Source organism: Symsagittifera roscoffensis, chromosome 10, assembly GCF_963678635.1.
Source record: "Symsagittifera roscoffensis chromosome 10, txSymRosc1.1, whole genome shotgun sequence".
Classification (NCBI taxonomy): Eukaryota; Metazoa; Xenacoelomorpha; order Acoela; family Convolutidae; genus Symsagittifera; species Symsagittifera roscoffensis.
The window spans coordinates 1,746,624-1,765,802 of record NC_087071.1 but is presented as its reverse complement, the minus strand read 5'-3'; the positions used below and the strand labels follow the sequence as shown (position 1 = coordinate 1,765,802).

The 19,179-nt window shown below is 33.8% G+C and overlaps 1 protein-coding gene across 1 annotated transcript in view; it reads left to right on the top strand.

Moving 5' to 3' along the window:
• LOC134855104 (stromal cell-derived factor 2-like) overlaps window positions 1-18,359 on the top strand; it is a 71,254-nt gene extending 52,895 nt beyond the window's left edge. Inside the window, exons 4-6 of the mRNA XM_063871489.1 lie at window positions 11,972-12,105; window positions 14,737-14,818; window positions 17,653-18,359. Of these exons, the coding sequence (XP_063727559.1) occupies window positions 11,972-12,105; window positions 14,737-14,818; window positions 17,653-17,851 (415 nt within the window). The 3' untranslated portion in view covers window positions 17,852-18,359. The remainder of the gene's footprint in view (window positions 1-11,971; window positions 12,106-14,736; window positions 14,819-17,652) is intronic.
• Window positions 18,360-19,179: the final 820 nt, after the last annotated feature.

The following is a 19,179-nucleotide window of genomic DNA, read 5'->3' as shown; positions in this document are numbered from 1 at the left end:
AAATACTTCAGAACGAAAATCTGAAGGCCGCCCCCGATAAATCACACTTCTTTTTGACTAGAGTTAAATTCTTAGGACATAATATAGAAAGAAAAACAATCACTCCACTGAAATCACGCATTGACGCTATTCAAAAACTTCAACCACCAACAAATAAAAAGAAAATCCAAGAGTTCCTTGGAATGTTAAACTTTTTAAGTAAATATGTTTATAAAATGCAATTATACCTACGACCATTTTATAACATCCTTAGACAACAAAACAACTTTGAATGGAATACAGAACATCAAACACGATTCGAAGAAATAAAGAAACTTTTAACTGAACAAATTTCAAACACAATTCCAGACCCTGATCAACCATTTTATGCAATGTGCGATGCTTCGAACTTTGGCATCGGCGCAGCATTATTACAATCACATAATGGTACAAATAAAATGAACCTCATATCAGCAAATTCTCGATTATTCACTCAAGCAGAGCTACGACTCTCAACTCTAATGAGAGAATGTACAGCCATAATATATACACTTACAGAATATGAATTTCTGATACTTGGATCAAAACATCCCACAGTTTTGTTCACAGACCACAAACCAATCATCTTTCTTTTTACACAGAAATCTAACCCAAACCACCGAGTTTACAGATTTCAACTAATTCTAATGAAATTTCCAAACTTACATATAGTTTGGACTGCAGGAAAAAATCTTGCATTACCAGACACCTTAAGTCGAAATACACCACCTGAATTACTTACACGAAAAACAACAGTTGAAATACCCAAAAATATAAAATTCTACCTTGCAGAAAACGAAACATCACCTCGATTAGAATGCAAATATGCAGTAAAAACTGATATTGAACAATCACAAATAAATAATTTACAACATTTCCCACTTTATTTAGATTGTCAAAATAATCATTATGAAGTTGACCTACTTGGAACATCAACTTTTAAACCAATTCCATATTCTCAATGGATAAAAAATAACACCCAACAAAAACGAACAAAACAACACCTACCTAAAAAAGACCATTTTCCACTAATTGAAAAAGAAGATTTAACTGATAAAATAAATTTATCAGGACCACAAACAAATGATTCAAAATACACAATAAATCAAGTTTTTGACCTTCACGACCCACTTGATACAATACCATTATCTAAATTAGAAATCGAAAACATTTTTCTCCCCCCAACAGAAACAATTACAATTTCAACACTGAAACAATATCAAAACCTTGACCCAGTAATTCGACAACTAAAATCATGGCACAAATATAAAACTAAACCTATCAAAGCAGATTCAACCATTCTAGGAAACAAAACACTCCTCCGATACTTTCGCAAGTTTAACAATACAACAATTAACGAAAATACAGACCTTTTAGAGTACAACCTTAATGAATCTACAGTTCCCTGTCTCCCTATAAGTATGATTCTTATAGCTTTTAATATTTCACATACACAAAACATTAAAGGACACTCTGGATCAGAGAAAACATATTCAAATTTTATACAAAATTTTTACTTCCCAAATGCACCAATTTGGATAAAAGTACTATGCAATGATTGTATAGTATGTCAATTAAATAAACCTTACCCAAATCAAAAACAAATAGCACAAAAACAAGATTTTAAAGGACAAAGTTTATACTTTAATCATCGTATCTCATTTGATACTAAAGGACCAATTTCACCCTCATCAGAAGGAAACTCCTACATTATGGTAATTGTTGACGCATTTACACATTATGTAGCACTTAACCCAGTACCACATTGTAACGCTTATTACGCATACACAACACTTTATGAACACTGGATAGCAAAATTTGGACTACCAGAAATTTTAGTCACAGACAATGGTACAGAATTCATAAATAATGAAATAATAACACTATGTCATTTATACAACATTAAACACAAACCACGTACATCTCATGCACCTTGGACAAACGGCTTAGTCGAAGGTATGAACCGTTCACTACAAGAATATCTTAGATGTATCATCAACGGAAATGATACCAAATATACCGAATGGTCAGCAGATGTAAAATTATTTCCATTAGCATATAATTCACAAATCACGACAACTTTAGGAATGTCACCATACGAAATGGTTTTCAACCAAAAGCCACGCAAACCAATAATGTTTACAGCAAATTCCCATAAAAACGCACAAGGTTATTGTCAACCAAATAAAGACTCAATTTGTTATAACCTACCATTACATACGCACGATGAAGATCATTTTCATCACCCACAAATCCTTAAATTAGCCTCCGGTACACACACCGAATGGATTTTAAATAGAGATAAGAAACACAATGAAATTTACCAAAAAATAACGAAAAAGTTATTACAAAGACAAAACATAAATGAACAAATCAATTCACGTTTTACACCAGCTTCCGATTTAAAAATTGGAACATTTGTTTTAATACCTAATTTTAATACTCAAAAAGGAATTTCTAAAAAATTACAACCCCTCCGAAAAGGACCCTATCAAATAATTGCAAAACCCACAGATGTCACATATAAAATTATCGACTCAAACAAAAAAGAAATCGTTCAGCATCGAAACAACCTATTACCTTATTACCCAAAAGAATACGCACTCCGCGAATTAACCCAATTATATTCTTTCACAGGATTAAAAATTATTCAAAACGAACCACATCTGAAAAACACAGAACAAAATGATAACCCCACCGAAAATCAAAACACAAAACCAATCGCTACCAAAAACAATACACAAAACCATAAAGAATCTCCAAAACAAAGAAAAAATAGAAAAATGACAGAACAAATAATACCCCAAGAAGAAATAGACAAATCAGAACATAGAAAGACAACAAGACTCCGAAATCAACCACGTAAAAACTACAAAATGTTCATCCCCCAATCTAAAATATTAAAGAAAGTAGAATTTAAAAAGTAATTTTAAAATTTTATACTTCACAATCTTGAAACCTCCGTAACATTTTTCATTTCCATTTTTCAAAATAACATGCTCACAAGTACGCAATAATTCTAGTTCAAAATAGACCAATAGGATTCATCCAATCCGCCACTTTCTCTAACTCAAACTAAGATCAATTAGACGAATAATCTAGAACTCCAGGCACATCTCTAACTATAACTTTACAACCTCCAGGTCAAAAATAAGCAAACCACTCCAACTTGACAGCTAAAATAAATATCACCATAATACCGTACCCCTCCCTTATCTAATAACCCAAAGATCAACAATATTTCCCCAACTCAGACCACGAATACCCCCAAAACAAATTTGATAACTTAGCCTAAAGTCACAAAATGAAGATTTTAATTAGCCTAAAGTATAAAAATCTCACCATACCCCGGATCATTTGACAAACAAAAATAAAGAAAAAGACGACCTCCCAGTCACCATGAAAATTGCCCCCAACAATTTTTTACGAAACTCAACCCACTTGTCAAAAAACTAATAAATAATTCGACCACACTAGAAAATCGCCTCAAACAGCAAAAAATATTCGACAAAGAGATCATTTCTTAAATGCTTTTCTCTCAAACAGTCGCTCAAATATTTATCAATTTTAAACATTTTTTTTCAATACTTCAAGTCTTTATAATCTTTCTTTTTGATATCATCGAATCTTTTCTAATAATCATAATAATTTTTTGTAACATTTTTTTAATTTTCTACACAATAATTGAACTATTCCTCCAACTTTCCAAAACCCTTGAATATATCCACAGGTACGATTTTAACAACTTGTCTAAATGATACGAACAATTTTCAGTAGAACTGATATTTTTTTATTGTTTGTAATTTTCATAACATTTCTATCATCCCTCATTTTGACAATATGTAAATGTATAAAGAAAGCAATCATTACATTTGCCCTAGCAACAATTTTTCTAATTCTTTTTTTAGAAGAATATTATAATAAACATAAACCCTCTCACTAAAGTAACAATTTAAAAATCCATCAAAAATTGCTACCCAACAGTCACAGAATCAGTCTTCACCGACATCATCCCAAGATAATCCAACACCACCTTCAACTACTCAAAACCCTCAAACATCTACACGAATTTCTTTTCAAGACAATCCATACACCTTTGAAGAAAGGCACGCTCGTATATCTGAACCACTAGAACCAGTTCAACGACAAGCATCCCTAAGTGAACCAACATATAATCTTTACCCAACACTACCACAAGAACTAAGTAGAATACGAAACCTTAGTCAAAACCAAAACACAGCAGAAATAAATAGACAAATTATACATCCTCGACGAAATAGAAATTTTCAAACTCCCCGAGTTCATTTTGATATACCTCAATCCCCAACACAAACCACTCCAGAAAACACCACTGGTATCACACCAGAAACTCCTACACTTTTTTCACAACGAAGCACTTCAAGTCTACCTTCAGACTACTTAGGTTCAACACCAACATCTGAACAGATACGTGAAAATCCCTTTAACCCCCCAAACCTAACATCACGACTGCCATATTGGACTACAAATTCATTCACACAAGGTGAACCAAATTTAGTCAATGACCCCATAGATATTTCTACGGATACAACAACATCCTCATCACTACCAGAAACATTATCACTACCATCAACACCATCAATAAGTCAATTTTCACCACTACCCTTTAACTTAAATTTTCCAAATAATCTCGACGCCAGATATCGAGAACAATCATCAATAAATATTCCTTTAAGATTAGATTGGAATACATTCACAGCACCTCCACCACTATTTGGACAACATCAAGAAAGTAACCGCCTTCATAACTGGGCACTTAATAGATTACAATATCGCCAAGATATTCACAACGATATCCGTGATCACAATATTCAAATACTCCAACAAAACAGTTTACAATTAAAATTTGAAATCACAGTTAAGTTAAATAATATTACCCAACATCCCTACCCATTAAATCCACCTAACATAACAGCTCAATCACTACCACCACCGTTTATAACTACTGAAGTAATATACAAATACGACAGATACACTAAAAACACAATTGGTTACATTACATTTTATAATCCATACTCAGGATTATCATACACATGTATATTCTAAAATTATTAATTTTTCTCCAAACCCTTTTTCTAATAACCTCAAATCAAAATATAAACCCTTCCCCTCGTACAGGACCACAAGATTTATTAGTAACACATTACGATTGCGAAGAAAATGAACAAAAAACACTACATAAATATGCAATCAATCAGGTATCACAATGTGAAACAGAACCACAAGCTATAGAAACCACAGATATAATAGCAACACTCTATTCAAAAGCCCGAGCAACAACAGTTACAGGTTATAAATTCACAGCAACATTTTCCGAAAAGAAAGTACATTGTTCACAAGTCTCGAACGGAAACAAAAACCGACTTGACCATGAATCATTCTACCAAAGTAATATAGAACGTCTTTTACATCTCAATCCCGACGATTGTAAAAATGAATTACTTAGACTAAACATCACAAAAAATAAAAACTCCCAAAGAAAATTAGTTAATTTTCAAGTTTTTTCAGACTCTGTACATCAATCACAACTTGAAAGACACCAAGGACATATAAGACTAGACGAAAAATACCCGTATAACGGCGCACACGGACGATTAACCTATGACCTACATGATAAACACTGGATACCACACATTGGTATAAATAACCCATCAAACTGCAAAGCAGACACAAAAAATAAAGGATACCAAGAAATAATGTTTTTCGATTGGAAAATACAACTCGAAAAAATACAACTCACACGAGATTTATCTGATAATACAATGATCTATCAAGGAATCCGACTACCTTGTAAAAATGATCAAGGATATTGCGACCCTACAACGAGAACACAAGCAACAATTGTTTGGTTCCCCGAAGACACATGTACAACATTTCAAGTAGCAAAAATACACGCTCGTATGATAAAATTTCACGAAAAATATTTCATACAATCAATTCCATATGAACAAGTCCATCCATCACGCAAACTAAGTTCCGATTTTCGAAACATAGACAATATAGAAAATAAATTGACACGTTTTCAAATATATCAAGAAACAGAACTTGCATGTAAATACAGGAATCCACTTCACAGAACACAATACTCTGAAATATTAGTTGAATATGAAAAAGGATTCGACATGACCACTGGTAAAGTAAAAATCGACCCATACGCCACAGGTCATCCTCTAAACGAAGGAACATCCTATATACCAGTTAATTTTGAAAAAAGCAACGGACAACCTGGTGGACATCTAAAACCTTATGACACCAGAAGCACACGCTTACAAGAATTATCACTAATGAATACTACATATTTTGGTAATATCCACTATGATATTCATTTGGATATGAAACTAGACTATACAATTAGCCGCATTTTTCAAGAAATGTCACTCTCTGAATTAGAAACACTACATCAACTATGCGAATTAGAACGAACACAAATACTACAATCACTTGCACTAGCAGTATTAAAAATACCCTACGCAGGATACTTATTATCAGGAAATAGATCAAATTTTTTAGACTACGAAGGAAACATCTTATGGTTTTATACTTGTACTAAAAAAGTATCACCACTATACGTTTTTGAAGATAAACGATGTTATAAAAGAATTCCTATCTTTTATAAGAATAAAGTACATTTCGTGGATACACTTTCACGAAGAACATATTTCTGGGATACCGCAGTCCCATGTGGATCAGAAAATAGCCACAATGTAGTACAACTAAACCCTGATGAAAACAAATATTATCTTCTCACTCCATATCCCACATTAATGCAATCACTCAAAAAATTTTCACCAGAAAGCATTCGCGCTATTGCTCGAAACCCAAATATAGACTTACAATCAATAGGAATCTATTCAAAATCAGATATTCAACATCACATTAGAACACAACAATTCCAAGAATTATTAACACAAATGGACACTATACAAAGACAATCAATAGACCAAAACTTACGCAAACTTGCAGAAACCGCAGGATTTGCCGATATCTACACGCAAGACTATAGCGGATATTTTAAAGACATAAAAGATTATATATATCTAAACGGCGAAAAATACCGTCCCCAAGATATATCACCAATTAACATTTTTAGCTTTGTTACACTCAAAAATGAGATCCTAGATTTTCTAGGATGGCCCTACTACATCTTAGAAAAATTGACTATTTTATACGCAATGTTTAACTTTATTGGATTTCTTTTCTCACTCTTAAAAGGAATCTACAATACATGTGCTATACACACACAAGTAAACAGACAAGCAAGCGTAGCACGCATACTCTTTGCAGGATTTTTTGGAATTTTTTCCACATCTATAAACAAAATTCTTTTAGACGCACAAATAAAAGAATATAACACAAAAATAACAACACGACAAAATACATACGACGAAGAACATAACAATGTCGACCCACAGCCAACGGCACCACAATTACCACCCCTACCAAATAACCATCCACTATCCCTAGCCCCGCGAAATTTTAGAAATTTAGCAATCACACATAATCCAAATTTTCGACTCACCACATCACAAAGTCCCGTCCAACATATAATGACACATCCATCACAAGATGATAATACTTATGAACAAATTATTGAACAGCCCCATACCACCGCTTTTCAATCTCAAAATAATAATTTTTTTAGCCCACGATGAGCCGCCAACTTGGATCACTCCATCGATCAAATTCCCATCCAACCAACCTTACCTCTTCAATCCCAATAATACCACTTTTTGCTTTTCCGCCACCCGATTTTCCATCTAGCAATGTAACATCAGGCATGAATTCCGACACTAACTCACAAATTTCAGTTTTATACTCCATTTCACAGCTAAATAACCCGAATATTGAAACCCCCGACGAATTTGCCGACTCAGAACCATCTCCATCCAATAATTTTCATAACCCTTCTCATTTTTCTCAACCTCCTTTTCAACCCATATTATCAAATAACCCTGACCCAATCACTCCTACACCCTCTTATGCTTCCCAAGTTACCCCAACCTACTCCTCATACCATTCTGACCAATCATCTCCAGACACCCCCCGAATCTCCCCAGAGCTAGACAATTTTATTACCCTCCAACAACAACCCTACCACCTTAACACCCCGACCATAAACCAAATCTCCTCCACTACAAATTCATCCAATCCCCCTACACCCTCTTCAAATTATACCGAATCATTAGCACCATCATCCACATCAACTGAATCCTCACTCAACACTAATAGAGCTTATCGCACTTTTAAAAGAAAGTTCCCCAACCATCCTTTCCCAGCAAAACCAGGAACAGCCCGAGAATACATCAACCACCCCCAACATACTAACACTAGAGAATTTTTAGCCATCACTTTACCCTCATTTCCACAATACACCTTAAACACCCCTCATGACGCTAACGAAACACGCAACTTTGTAGACGAATACGTTTTAATGCCCACTCTCTCTTGGACCTCATACTATCATTTCACTAACCCTCTTTGCTTACCTTTAACTAACACATCCATTGATATAGACCGAAACAAAGACATGCTATATCGACTAACTACACCACTCACCGCTAGACAATTTACTTACGTTGGATATAAAAAATCACTAAAAATACACACTGCACCTAGAGCTAACGAATACACACTAGAATACTATGATCACAACATCATCAGAGCTAACCAAGATCAATTCTTAGACGACGATCGCTTCGCTAACCCACAAATCACCGAGAAATTTTTCATCAAGACACCATATGTATTTACACTAAACATCTTCGACCGAAAGTTTGATCACATTATTTCAGAAGCACTAACAAGCACACAAGCGTACGAAAGTTTTAAAGAACGCTTCCAAATCTTTTCACTAACCTTTCATTTCCTTGCACCACACGAAAGAGATTTACACTGCTCACACGATATTATGTTGCGAACTAAACAAACACATACATACAGTTACTATCGTTTCATCCAAAATCACTTTGACCTCCACACACCCTCTAGACAACCACACCATCGCTTTCAATTCATCAATTCAAAATACACTTCACCGTATTTCCTAAATTTCACATATTGTATCAAAAATACTAACCTTCATGGTATTCTTCGTAATTATGACCCCATAACCCAAATGTATATTTTCTGCCCCATCACCAAGACCTTCAACGCAGAAGAATCCCGACCCTTCCTTATCCCGCACGAGTTTGTACAGCCTATAGAAATCCCCATTTTAGAATTCATCCACAACACTAAATTTAACCACAAGTTATATAACTTAATCCAAAACACACCTTATGAGTTTGCAGTAGGCACTGAAGAACTAACCACTATTAAGGCACTTCAATTGCTTTGGCCACTACTTCAAACTAAAAATATCATCCGCATCTTAGCTAAACTACTAACAACTTCAGAACTAATTCACGATATCTTCCCCCACGGTTTTTTCCCCGACGACTAACAGGTAAGTATGAACTAAATGAATATTACTAACTAATTAAAATATTGAAAAACTCACCATTCCTTATTCATGTTTTCTTTAGATTTTTAGCCTTCATCTTCAATCATCTGAAAAATTCACAAAAGAAAAATAAAAAATAGCAAACTTCTTCAAAACTATTTAAAACCCTATTTAACTTTTGCACCAACAATTAAATAAATATAATACCAATGCAGTAAATTAATTTATAAAATTTTCCCCTAAAAGCAGTAAATCTACATATGATGAAAATTTGTATCTTAAAATTCCCCCATTACTAGCAGTAAATTTCCAAATTCTATGCAGTAAATTAATAAAATGCAATTGCAGTACTAACCTTTTGATATTTTCATTCATTCGCACAGAAATTCTATCCACACTCGCACAGCTCGCCCACGAAGAATTGTTTAAAATAATGAATTTCAGTTTCAAGTTTTCACACTCAACAACTCTAACAAATAATAACAAGTTTCAAACTTTCCTTTAACCCGGTTGGAAAGGAATCATATACTAAACAAAACTAACCAACGCAGCTTACTAAATACCACAAATCATAAAATAACAGCATGACTAAGAAAAGGAAACCAACGGTACCCAAACCGGATTAACCCAGTTTAAAACTGGATAATTTATTCTTTTGAAGACTATTACAAAGTCTTAGAAAGAAATAATAAAACACAAAAAAGTCAAAAGACAAACCCATACCACAAACAATTTGCTTTTTGGAAAAAGTACATAACCAACAAAACATAAGTAAAACCACAACAAACCCAACATAAAATGTTGTCACATAACAGGACCCCTCATAAAAACCGCATGAAATCATACTCCCACACCTGGCCTAACCCACCAGGAAAGGACGTCCTGAGCATGCTCTATAGCCGGCCTAACCCACCGTGCTACATCCACGCTTTGTGACCACACCTTTATTTTTAATAAGAGCTACTCAAGGGTGAGTAACTCTTCAAAATAACCGAACTAAAACAAAAAGCTTTTGTGAAAACAACTAACTAAAATCATAATTAAAAAATATTAAATTAATAAAAGTTTTATAAAATGTAAAATCACATGATGCAATATATAGATCAGAATACAACACCAAGGACGAACATCAAAAGACAAGACGACCTCACTACACTCGAGAGAGAATGACCAACTATAATCGATATGCCGCTCACAATCACAACTCAAAGGATTTAGAGTACGACTTGACCTCGCAGAAAAGGACTTCATTGAACTAGACCAATGACCACCTCGATGTTCAAGTATACGTACAGATCCGAGTAACCAGGCATCCCCTCCACGCACAATCTCCACGCCATTCCCGAGCTAGATCAAACACAAAAGAAGTTCTCTCCGAAGAACAGAAAAACCTGACATAGCCAACCATTCTGAAACCAGAATTGATGCTGTTGCAGAGACTCAGTCGTTGTCACAAGAAGAACACAACGTCTTGTGTCCTCAATTCCAGATCCCTGGAACTTCCTTAACAAAAAGGAAACAAAAGAAAAATGATGTTCGCCAAATACCAACGTCCATCATCCATCCTTGAACTACAAAAGAACTGTTCTAAAAAACTCTGTAAAACCCGGATGGGTGGAACCTGATCTAAACTATATTTTATGATTGGATAAATTAAATGTTTTACCAATGTAAAGTATTTAATATTAACCAATCATGATCCATCTAACTAACAACCCACTTATTTGTAAGTGCTGAAGTTACTTGTAATTTCAGCACCAGAGAGATTTGAATTTAACTTAGAAATTAGTTGGACTCTCCCGAGCACTTCAACAGCCGCAATAAACCAGTATACCCTAGATCTATTGAGCCTAGCAGAGACTAGTTAAACAACCTGAGACTAGATAGTATAAGAGTAAGATTAGGATCGGTATTAGACTAAGAAGTTGCACGAATCTATCCGGCCGAAAATAAGATAGCGTGACGAGCAGACGGTGTACCCTATCCGAAATTACTCTATGAGTTACACTCCAGTCCTAACTCATTACTATCATTTCTACTATTTGCACGACCAGTTATACAATGACTTAAGAATTTACATTATTTGGGCTGAATAAGTAAAAAAAAACATTTTTTCTCATGATTATGTAATACTAGTATAGCATTATTCAGCTAGTGTTTCTACATTGGCTCATGTTAAAATTCTCGCCCCTAAATAAACCAGATGAACAATCTCCCTCTAAAATTAAATGTCTTATTCAAGCAGTAAGGCCTGCTTGTACTATGCTCAAATCTGATTGGTTGAAAAATTTGACTTTTGACCAAGTGAACAACCCAAGTGAACTCCCCCCTTAATTGATTTAGGGGGAGATAGTGCACTTGGTCCTTTAAATTAAATCCTCGAGACAGTCATTATAAATAAAACACTAACTATTTAAATATCCCGATATATCTAATTAAGTATATGTTTTGAACTGCTGTTGTGTGTTGTAGAAGTGCGGTGCAGTGTGGTGATGTGGTGCGGCTGTTGCACATGAACACGGACAAGTACCTCCACTCACACCTCTTTTCAGCCCCCCTCACTGACTCACACCAGGAAGTGAGTGCCTACGAGAGAACGGACACAGGTCAGTATAGGTCAAGGGGGGAGTGTGTGTGCTGTTCTAACTAATAGTAATACCGATTACTTGTAATATGACTAAAAAGTGGGATATTATACTTGATATTGTTCTCGAACGGATTTAATAAAGCCTTGATGTCTTAGAAAATTTTCATTATCTAAATATTTGGTCACGAAAATCAGACATCAAGATTTTTGGAACCTCGAAGTCTGATTTTTTTTTTAAACAAGAGAATTCTGAACCAATTCATTTACTACTGTGTTTGAAGCACGCATCAGGTCGCCGCATATTTAATCACCTATTACGGTTTGAGTTCAATTATAATATCGTCACTTCAATTATAATATCGTTCAATTATAATAGGGTTTTTTATTCAATATTTGATCGCGCATATAGGTTGAAAGAATTAAATTTCTCCAAACAAGTAAACATGACATCGCACAAAATACTTTGTGACAAATATACAAACACTTAAAACATTCATGTTGAACTTTCATAGAAACACTTCAAATCAGACATCCCGTCAAGTTTAATGGTGCTAGCACGTCGAAGCAATTTTGTGAATCTAATGAGACAAACCCAGGAAAAAACTTCGGAAGAGAGCTTTGAAATGAGGGTTTGAGTTGCTTAATTGACAGAATAGCGGCTGCAAATACGGATTTTGACAGCAAAGAAAAGACACTTCTTGAATAGAAAGTGTCTTTTTTGCAGCAAACTTGAACCAAATAGTAAATATGGAACCTCGGTTGACCTTTTCTCAAAATATTCTCATCAAATAACTTATACTGATAACAATTTAGTTTTCAAGCCAGAAATTCATTAGCATATTTTATATGAAAAATTTTGACAAATTAGTTCGACTTGGGAGAATATTAGAAAGGCAGCAACGGGGGAATTTAAGTGATCATCTTTAAACACAGACGAGTAGTAGACAGAATTGTATGCGATGGCGTCAAGTATTTTCGTACTCTAATGGAATTTATTTTGTTTTTTTTTATAGAATTTGAGAAACTTACCAGAACGGGAAAGCTGGTTGCTGTGCAAGTAGCACTAAATCATCCGACAAAAAAAATTGCGTAAATAGGGTAAATTAAAAAAAAACTTCGACAAAAACTAAAATAAAAAATTGTTTTTCTTCTATCATAATTAGATGTCGATTTTTAAATCATGAAATGCGATTCATTTAGGTAACAATCGTGGACTAATAAAAGAAATACGGCTGCGCATTAATTGGAATTATAGATTTTTTTTCAGGTTAATTTGCTGAACAAATTGACTTGCACCTGTAGTTATAGCTGCATTAAAGTAGCATCATGCTCAGTTTTTTAATCTTTATACAGATGCAAGTTGTTGTTACTACAATTGATAGACATTTTGATTTTTTCTTTTTTATTTGTAAAATTAATGGCTCCTATTTTTACCCTTGGGATAAGCAAGGGTATTGCAGTCGGGTACTAGACTTTTTACCCTGTAAATAACTTTGTTCACGGGATCTCCAATTTTAAGATTTCCATTTCTAGCCAATTTGCACGTTTATCAGCTGTAGTTTAACAGCTGGTCTAGAGCTGCTGAAGTTACAGATGATTGAAATTTTTAGATGTAAATTGATTTTTTGTGTCGGTTTAGTTGATTTCAGTTTTTGTCGGTGTACTTGACGGGTTTCTTTTTTTTAATTCAAATTATCTGTTAGCAGAGAATTGTTTCGTTTTCAAATTTCTGAAATATTTTTTTTTGTAATAAGGAATTAGTTTCAGTTTTAATTTGTTTTGTGTGTTTTTGGTTTGACAATTTTCATTTGAAAGTGATTCAAGTGTATGACATAGCGTATTGTTTAAATTTGAAGTTGTATGTTTTGTCATCGAAGAAATGTCGCACGCGATTCATGAGTTTGATTCTTCAGTGCTGATTTTTTTTGAAAAAATGAATGGTCGAATTTTTTTTAGCTGGGGGGCGTCTTTTTTGAATTTTGTTTCTGTTGTACTCCAGTCCTCTTATCTTTGCGTTCCAACTTCGTATTTGATAAGTTTGATGTAATTGGGTTGTTGTTGATAGGTTTTCAGAGTTCTTAAGATATATTTTTAAAAAATTTCAGGAATTCTAAGTATTTCTTTCTGATATAATTTTTTTTGTTAAAATTTTCTGGTATAATTTTTTGATTATTTTTTCATTTTTATTCGGATGCATGCTTTTTGTTTTAAGTAGTTTTGGTTTTGAGAATTTTAATGTGAACTTGATTCAAGTTGATGGCATAGCATGTTGTTTTATGATGTCAAAACTGCATCAAAAAAAAAACGATAGATTTCCAGAAATTAAGTTTTTGCAAATTTGGTTTGTATGTGTTGTCTAGGAATGAATGTCGCACTCGATCCAAGAGTTGAATTGTTCTCGCGGAATTAATTTGAAAAAAAGAACTGACGGGTTTTTTAGGAGTCGATGAACGTTTTATATATATAGATCGTTAGGTCGTGATGCTTTTTTAATGTTTTTTTTTTCAGAAATCTTAATTTAATTCGACTTAAGTCGCGAAAAAGAAGACAAGCTACCTTGTCCAATAGCGAAGTGCAAAAAACGTGAATTACGTCGTTTTATGCGAATGTGTCAATCATAAATAATTGTTGTGTATTTTTGTGTGTCTAGGTGACAATTGGAAAGTGGTGTGTGACTCAGACTTGTGGAGGAGAGACGGAGTGGTCAAGTTCCAACATATCGACACGGGAAGGTAACTACTTCTATACTGGTTACATATCAGTATTTAGACAGCCGCGTATTCAGACTCGTCAGTATTTAGACAAATACTGTTTCAACCAATCAGAATCGAGACAAAGAAGAAATTAATAAATAATTATTATTTATTTTGGATTATTTATGTCTTTTCTCGATTTTGATTGGTTCATACAGTAATACTGTTTCAACCAATCAGAATCGAGACAAAAAAGAAATTAATAAATAATTATGATTTATTTTGGATTATTTATGTCTTTTCTCGATTGTGATTGGTTCATACAGTAATACTGTTTCAACCAATCAGAATCGAGACAAAGAAGAAATTAATAAATAATTATGATTTATTTTGGATTATTTATGTCTTTTGTCGATTCTGATTGGTTCATACAGTATTTGTCTAAATACTGACGAGTATGAATACGCGGCTGTCTAAATACTGGCTGCACTCCTTCTATAATACTACTACTACTACTACTACTAGTACTATTAGTACTACTACTACTACTACTACTACTAGCACTACTACTACTACAGCTAGAACGGGGGCTATTCTCTTGCGCGAAGGACCGAATGAGCGAAAAAAACTAGTGAGCGAAAGACCAAAAACAAAATTAGCCGAAAGTCAATTTTTAAAAAGAAATAATTGCCATTCAATTAAAAGGAATTAAATGAAGCGATATTTTGCAAGTTTCATAACGAAACCCTTGAAATATAAAATTTGTTCCAATTCGGCGGCGGTCAGTGACAATTTGAAATTTTTGCATATTTCTGTCGTTTTTGGCTAATATCAATACTCAGTCCCTGGAAATATTTACTTTCTTTCCAAATTTTAGATTACTGAAATCTGATTGGCTGATTTTTATTTTCGCGCATTCGGTCCTTCGCGTATGAGGGATTCCACCGCTAGGACAGCCATGGCTGAGTGTGTTCGATGCTGTTCAGCGCCAAAATTATTGGGCCTTCCAACCCTCGTAAGATTTCTAGTTTTGTTCCAATTTATCCTATGCCAGAATAAGTTCAATTAGATGAATTTCGAGGTCCCTCTCAATGATGAAAATTAACCCTATTACCCTGTGCAACAAAAGAACTGCAATTTCATTTGACTTCTCAAAATAGGCTCCAAATGATTATTCCTGAGCAAGTGTGCACTATTTAGCAATGATTCGTTTTCAACCATCTACATATGTGACGTTGCGATTGTTCGATGTGTTCAAGTTTTGCGAGTTGAGTTGTCGCGATGTTAATTACACAAGTTACCTCGCGAGAGTTGTGTTATATTACAAATAAGCTTTTGTCTAACACAACTTGCAAATACAAAAGTGCTTATTTTGTGGCACTTTTCCTGCATAACACTGGCAATTCAATGGCTTATGTTGTATCTGCTTTATTAGTGGATAGTTACTTATGTATTGTATCTGCTTTATTAGTGGATAGTTAATTATGTATTGTATATGCTTTATTAGTGGATAGTTAATTATGTGTTGTATCTGCTTTATTAGTGGATAGTTAATTATGTGTTGTATCTGCTTTATTAGTGGATAGTTAATTATGTGTTGTATCTGCTTTATTAGTGGATAGTTAATTATGTATTGTATCTGCTTTATTAGTGGATAGTTAATTATGTGTTGTATCTGCTTTATTAGTGGATAGTTAATTATGTATTGTATCTGCTTTATTAGTGGATAGTTAATTATGTATTGTATATGCTTTATTAGTGGATAGTTAATTATGTGTTGTATCTGCTTTATTAGTGGATAGTTAATTATGTATTGTATCTGCTTTATTAGTGGATAGTTAATTATGTGTTGTATCTGCTTTATTAGTGGATAGTTAATTATGTATTGTATCTGCTTTATTAGTGGATAGTTAATTATGTATTGTATATGCTTTATTAGTGGATAGTTAATTATGTGTTGTATCTGCTTTATTAGTGGATAGTTAATTATGTGTTGTATCTGCTTTATTAGTGGATAGTTAATTATGTATTGAATATGCTTTATTAGTTGATAGTTAATTATGTGTTGTATCTGCTTTATTAGTGGATAGTTAATTATGTATTGTATCTGCTTTATTAGTGGATAGTTAATTATGTGTTGTATCTGCTTTATTAGTGGATATTTAATTATGTATTGTATATGCTTTATTAGTGGATAGTTAATTATGTGTTGTATATGCTTTATTAGTGGATAGTTAATTATGTGTTGTATCTGCTTTATTAGTGGATAGTTAATTATGTGTTGTATCTGCTTTATTAGTGGATAGTTAATTATGTGTTGTATCTGCTTTATTAGTGGATAGTTCATTATGTGTTGTATCTGCTTTATTAGTGGATAGTTAATTATGTGTTGTATCTGCTTTATTAGTGGATAGTTAATTATGTGTTGTATCTGCTTTATTAGTGGATAGTTAATTATGTATTGTATATGCTTTATTAGTGGATAGTTAATTATGTGTTGTATCTGCTTTATTAGTGGATAGTTAATTATGTATTGTATCTGCTTTATTAGTGGATAGTTAATTATGTGTTGTATCTGCTTTATTAGTGGATAGTTAATTATGTGTTGTATCTGCTTTATTAGTGGATAGTTAATTATGTATTGTATATGCTTTATTAGTGGATAGTTAATTATGTGTTGTATCTGCTTTATTAGTGGATAGTTAATTATGTGTTGTATCTGCTTTATTAGTGGATAGTTAATTATGTGTTGTATCTGCTTTATTAGTGGATAGTTAATTATGTATTGTATATGCTTTATTAGTGGATAGTTAATTATGTGTTGTATCTGCTTTATTAGTGGATAGTTAATTATGTGCTGCTTGTTGTTTTAGCTTTCTGGCCATAACTGGCAGCCAGTATGGTCGACCAATCAAAGGCCAGTACGAAGTGGCGGCCATGAAAAGAGACTCGAGGAAGTGTGGCTGGAGAAGCTCAGAGGGAGTGTTTGTTAAGGAGTCAGATGAGCCTCTCAAGTACAATGAACAAAGAGAAGCAGATGAAGATAACGAAGAGGAACACGATGAGCTGTGATTGGTCAATTATTTTGAGAGATTTTGATTGGATGAGATTCATCTGAGAAGCTATTGAAACTTGTTCACGTTGCTTTCATGTCCAATCGTGCTATTCTAAAAAATATTATAAAATAAGAGATAATTATGGTAGCTTGGCGCAAGAGACGACAGGACATTGAGACGACATGACATTAAGACGTTCAATGAGCATTTAAACTTATAAAATGAACTAGTTTGAGTTTAAGCTGTTTCTATTTCTCAGAAATACAATTGAAGAATTGTGGATAATGTCGTCTTAAAGTCACGTTGTAAACGGTTGTCGTCTTCAAAGATGTCGTCTTATCCGCCGGACACCATGCTAATGATAATGATGATGAACACCAGCGGATTTGGGGGAAGGGGGCGGACGCTCTCTTTTTGGCTGACGGACCTTGAAACTTTTCTAAAAGAGCCTTTGGCGCCCAAAAAAAAACAAATTTTGAGAGGAGCGCGCGCCGATAAACCGCAAGTCTTTGGTCAAAATTTTCTTAAAAGTGCCCAAAAACGCGTTTTTTGGCCTGTTTTTTTTCTCGGAAATTTGCTGGTGGCACAGAAATTTTGGTCGAGCTAAAAATAAGTCGTGAAAGTTTTCGAATTCTTTTTTTAAAATCCGCAACACCCCCCCCCCTCGAGAAAACCCTAGATCCGCGCCTGATGATGAAGAAGACAATTTATCGCTCTGTTCGTTTAAGAGATTTACTCATGCTCGTGTGTTTGGTATATTGGTATCATGTGTGTTTTGTTGTCAACCTGTAATGTTTAAAACTACAAGTATTCCAAATAGCAGCAGTTTTTGTACATATTTGAAGCCTCATCTCAAAGTCTGAAAATGAATTGGTGCAATTTATATCAAATTTTCATTATCTTGTCCGTTGTACTATTTTTTGGGCAAATGATTGATTCAAAAGTTTTTTTTGTTGTTTGGTTTTCCTTCCTTTAAAAACATGTAAAAGCGAACCTATTAATATTGTGGTTATAAAAAACCGACTACAATTCAATTCTTTGAGAATTGGTTTTTGAAGTCATTGCTGTTAAACTTGACCCGCTCTTGATCAGCATGATTATAGGAATAAACATTAGTGTCGGTTTCGTTTCAGTTCAATTTAGGAAAAAGGGAGAGTTTTTAGGAATAAAGGAAAATTTACGGCGAGATTAAACGAAGGCTTGCTTGACTATTGGCACCAATCAAAGGTATTAGATGATGATTTGTCTTTCTACGGGTGAATTAATGTGTCAGTTAAGGTCTTTCTACGGGTGAATTAAAGTGGCAGATTGCGGAAACTGACTATGATATGTTGCTATAAAAGT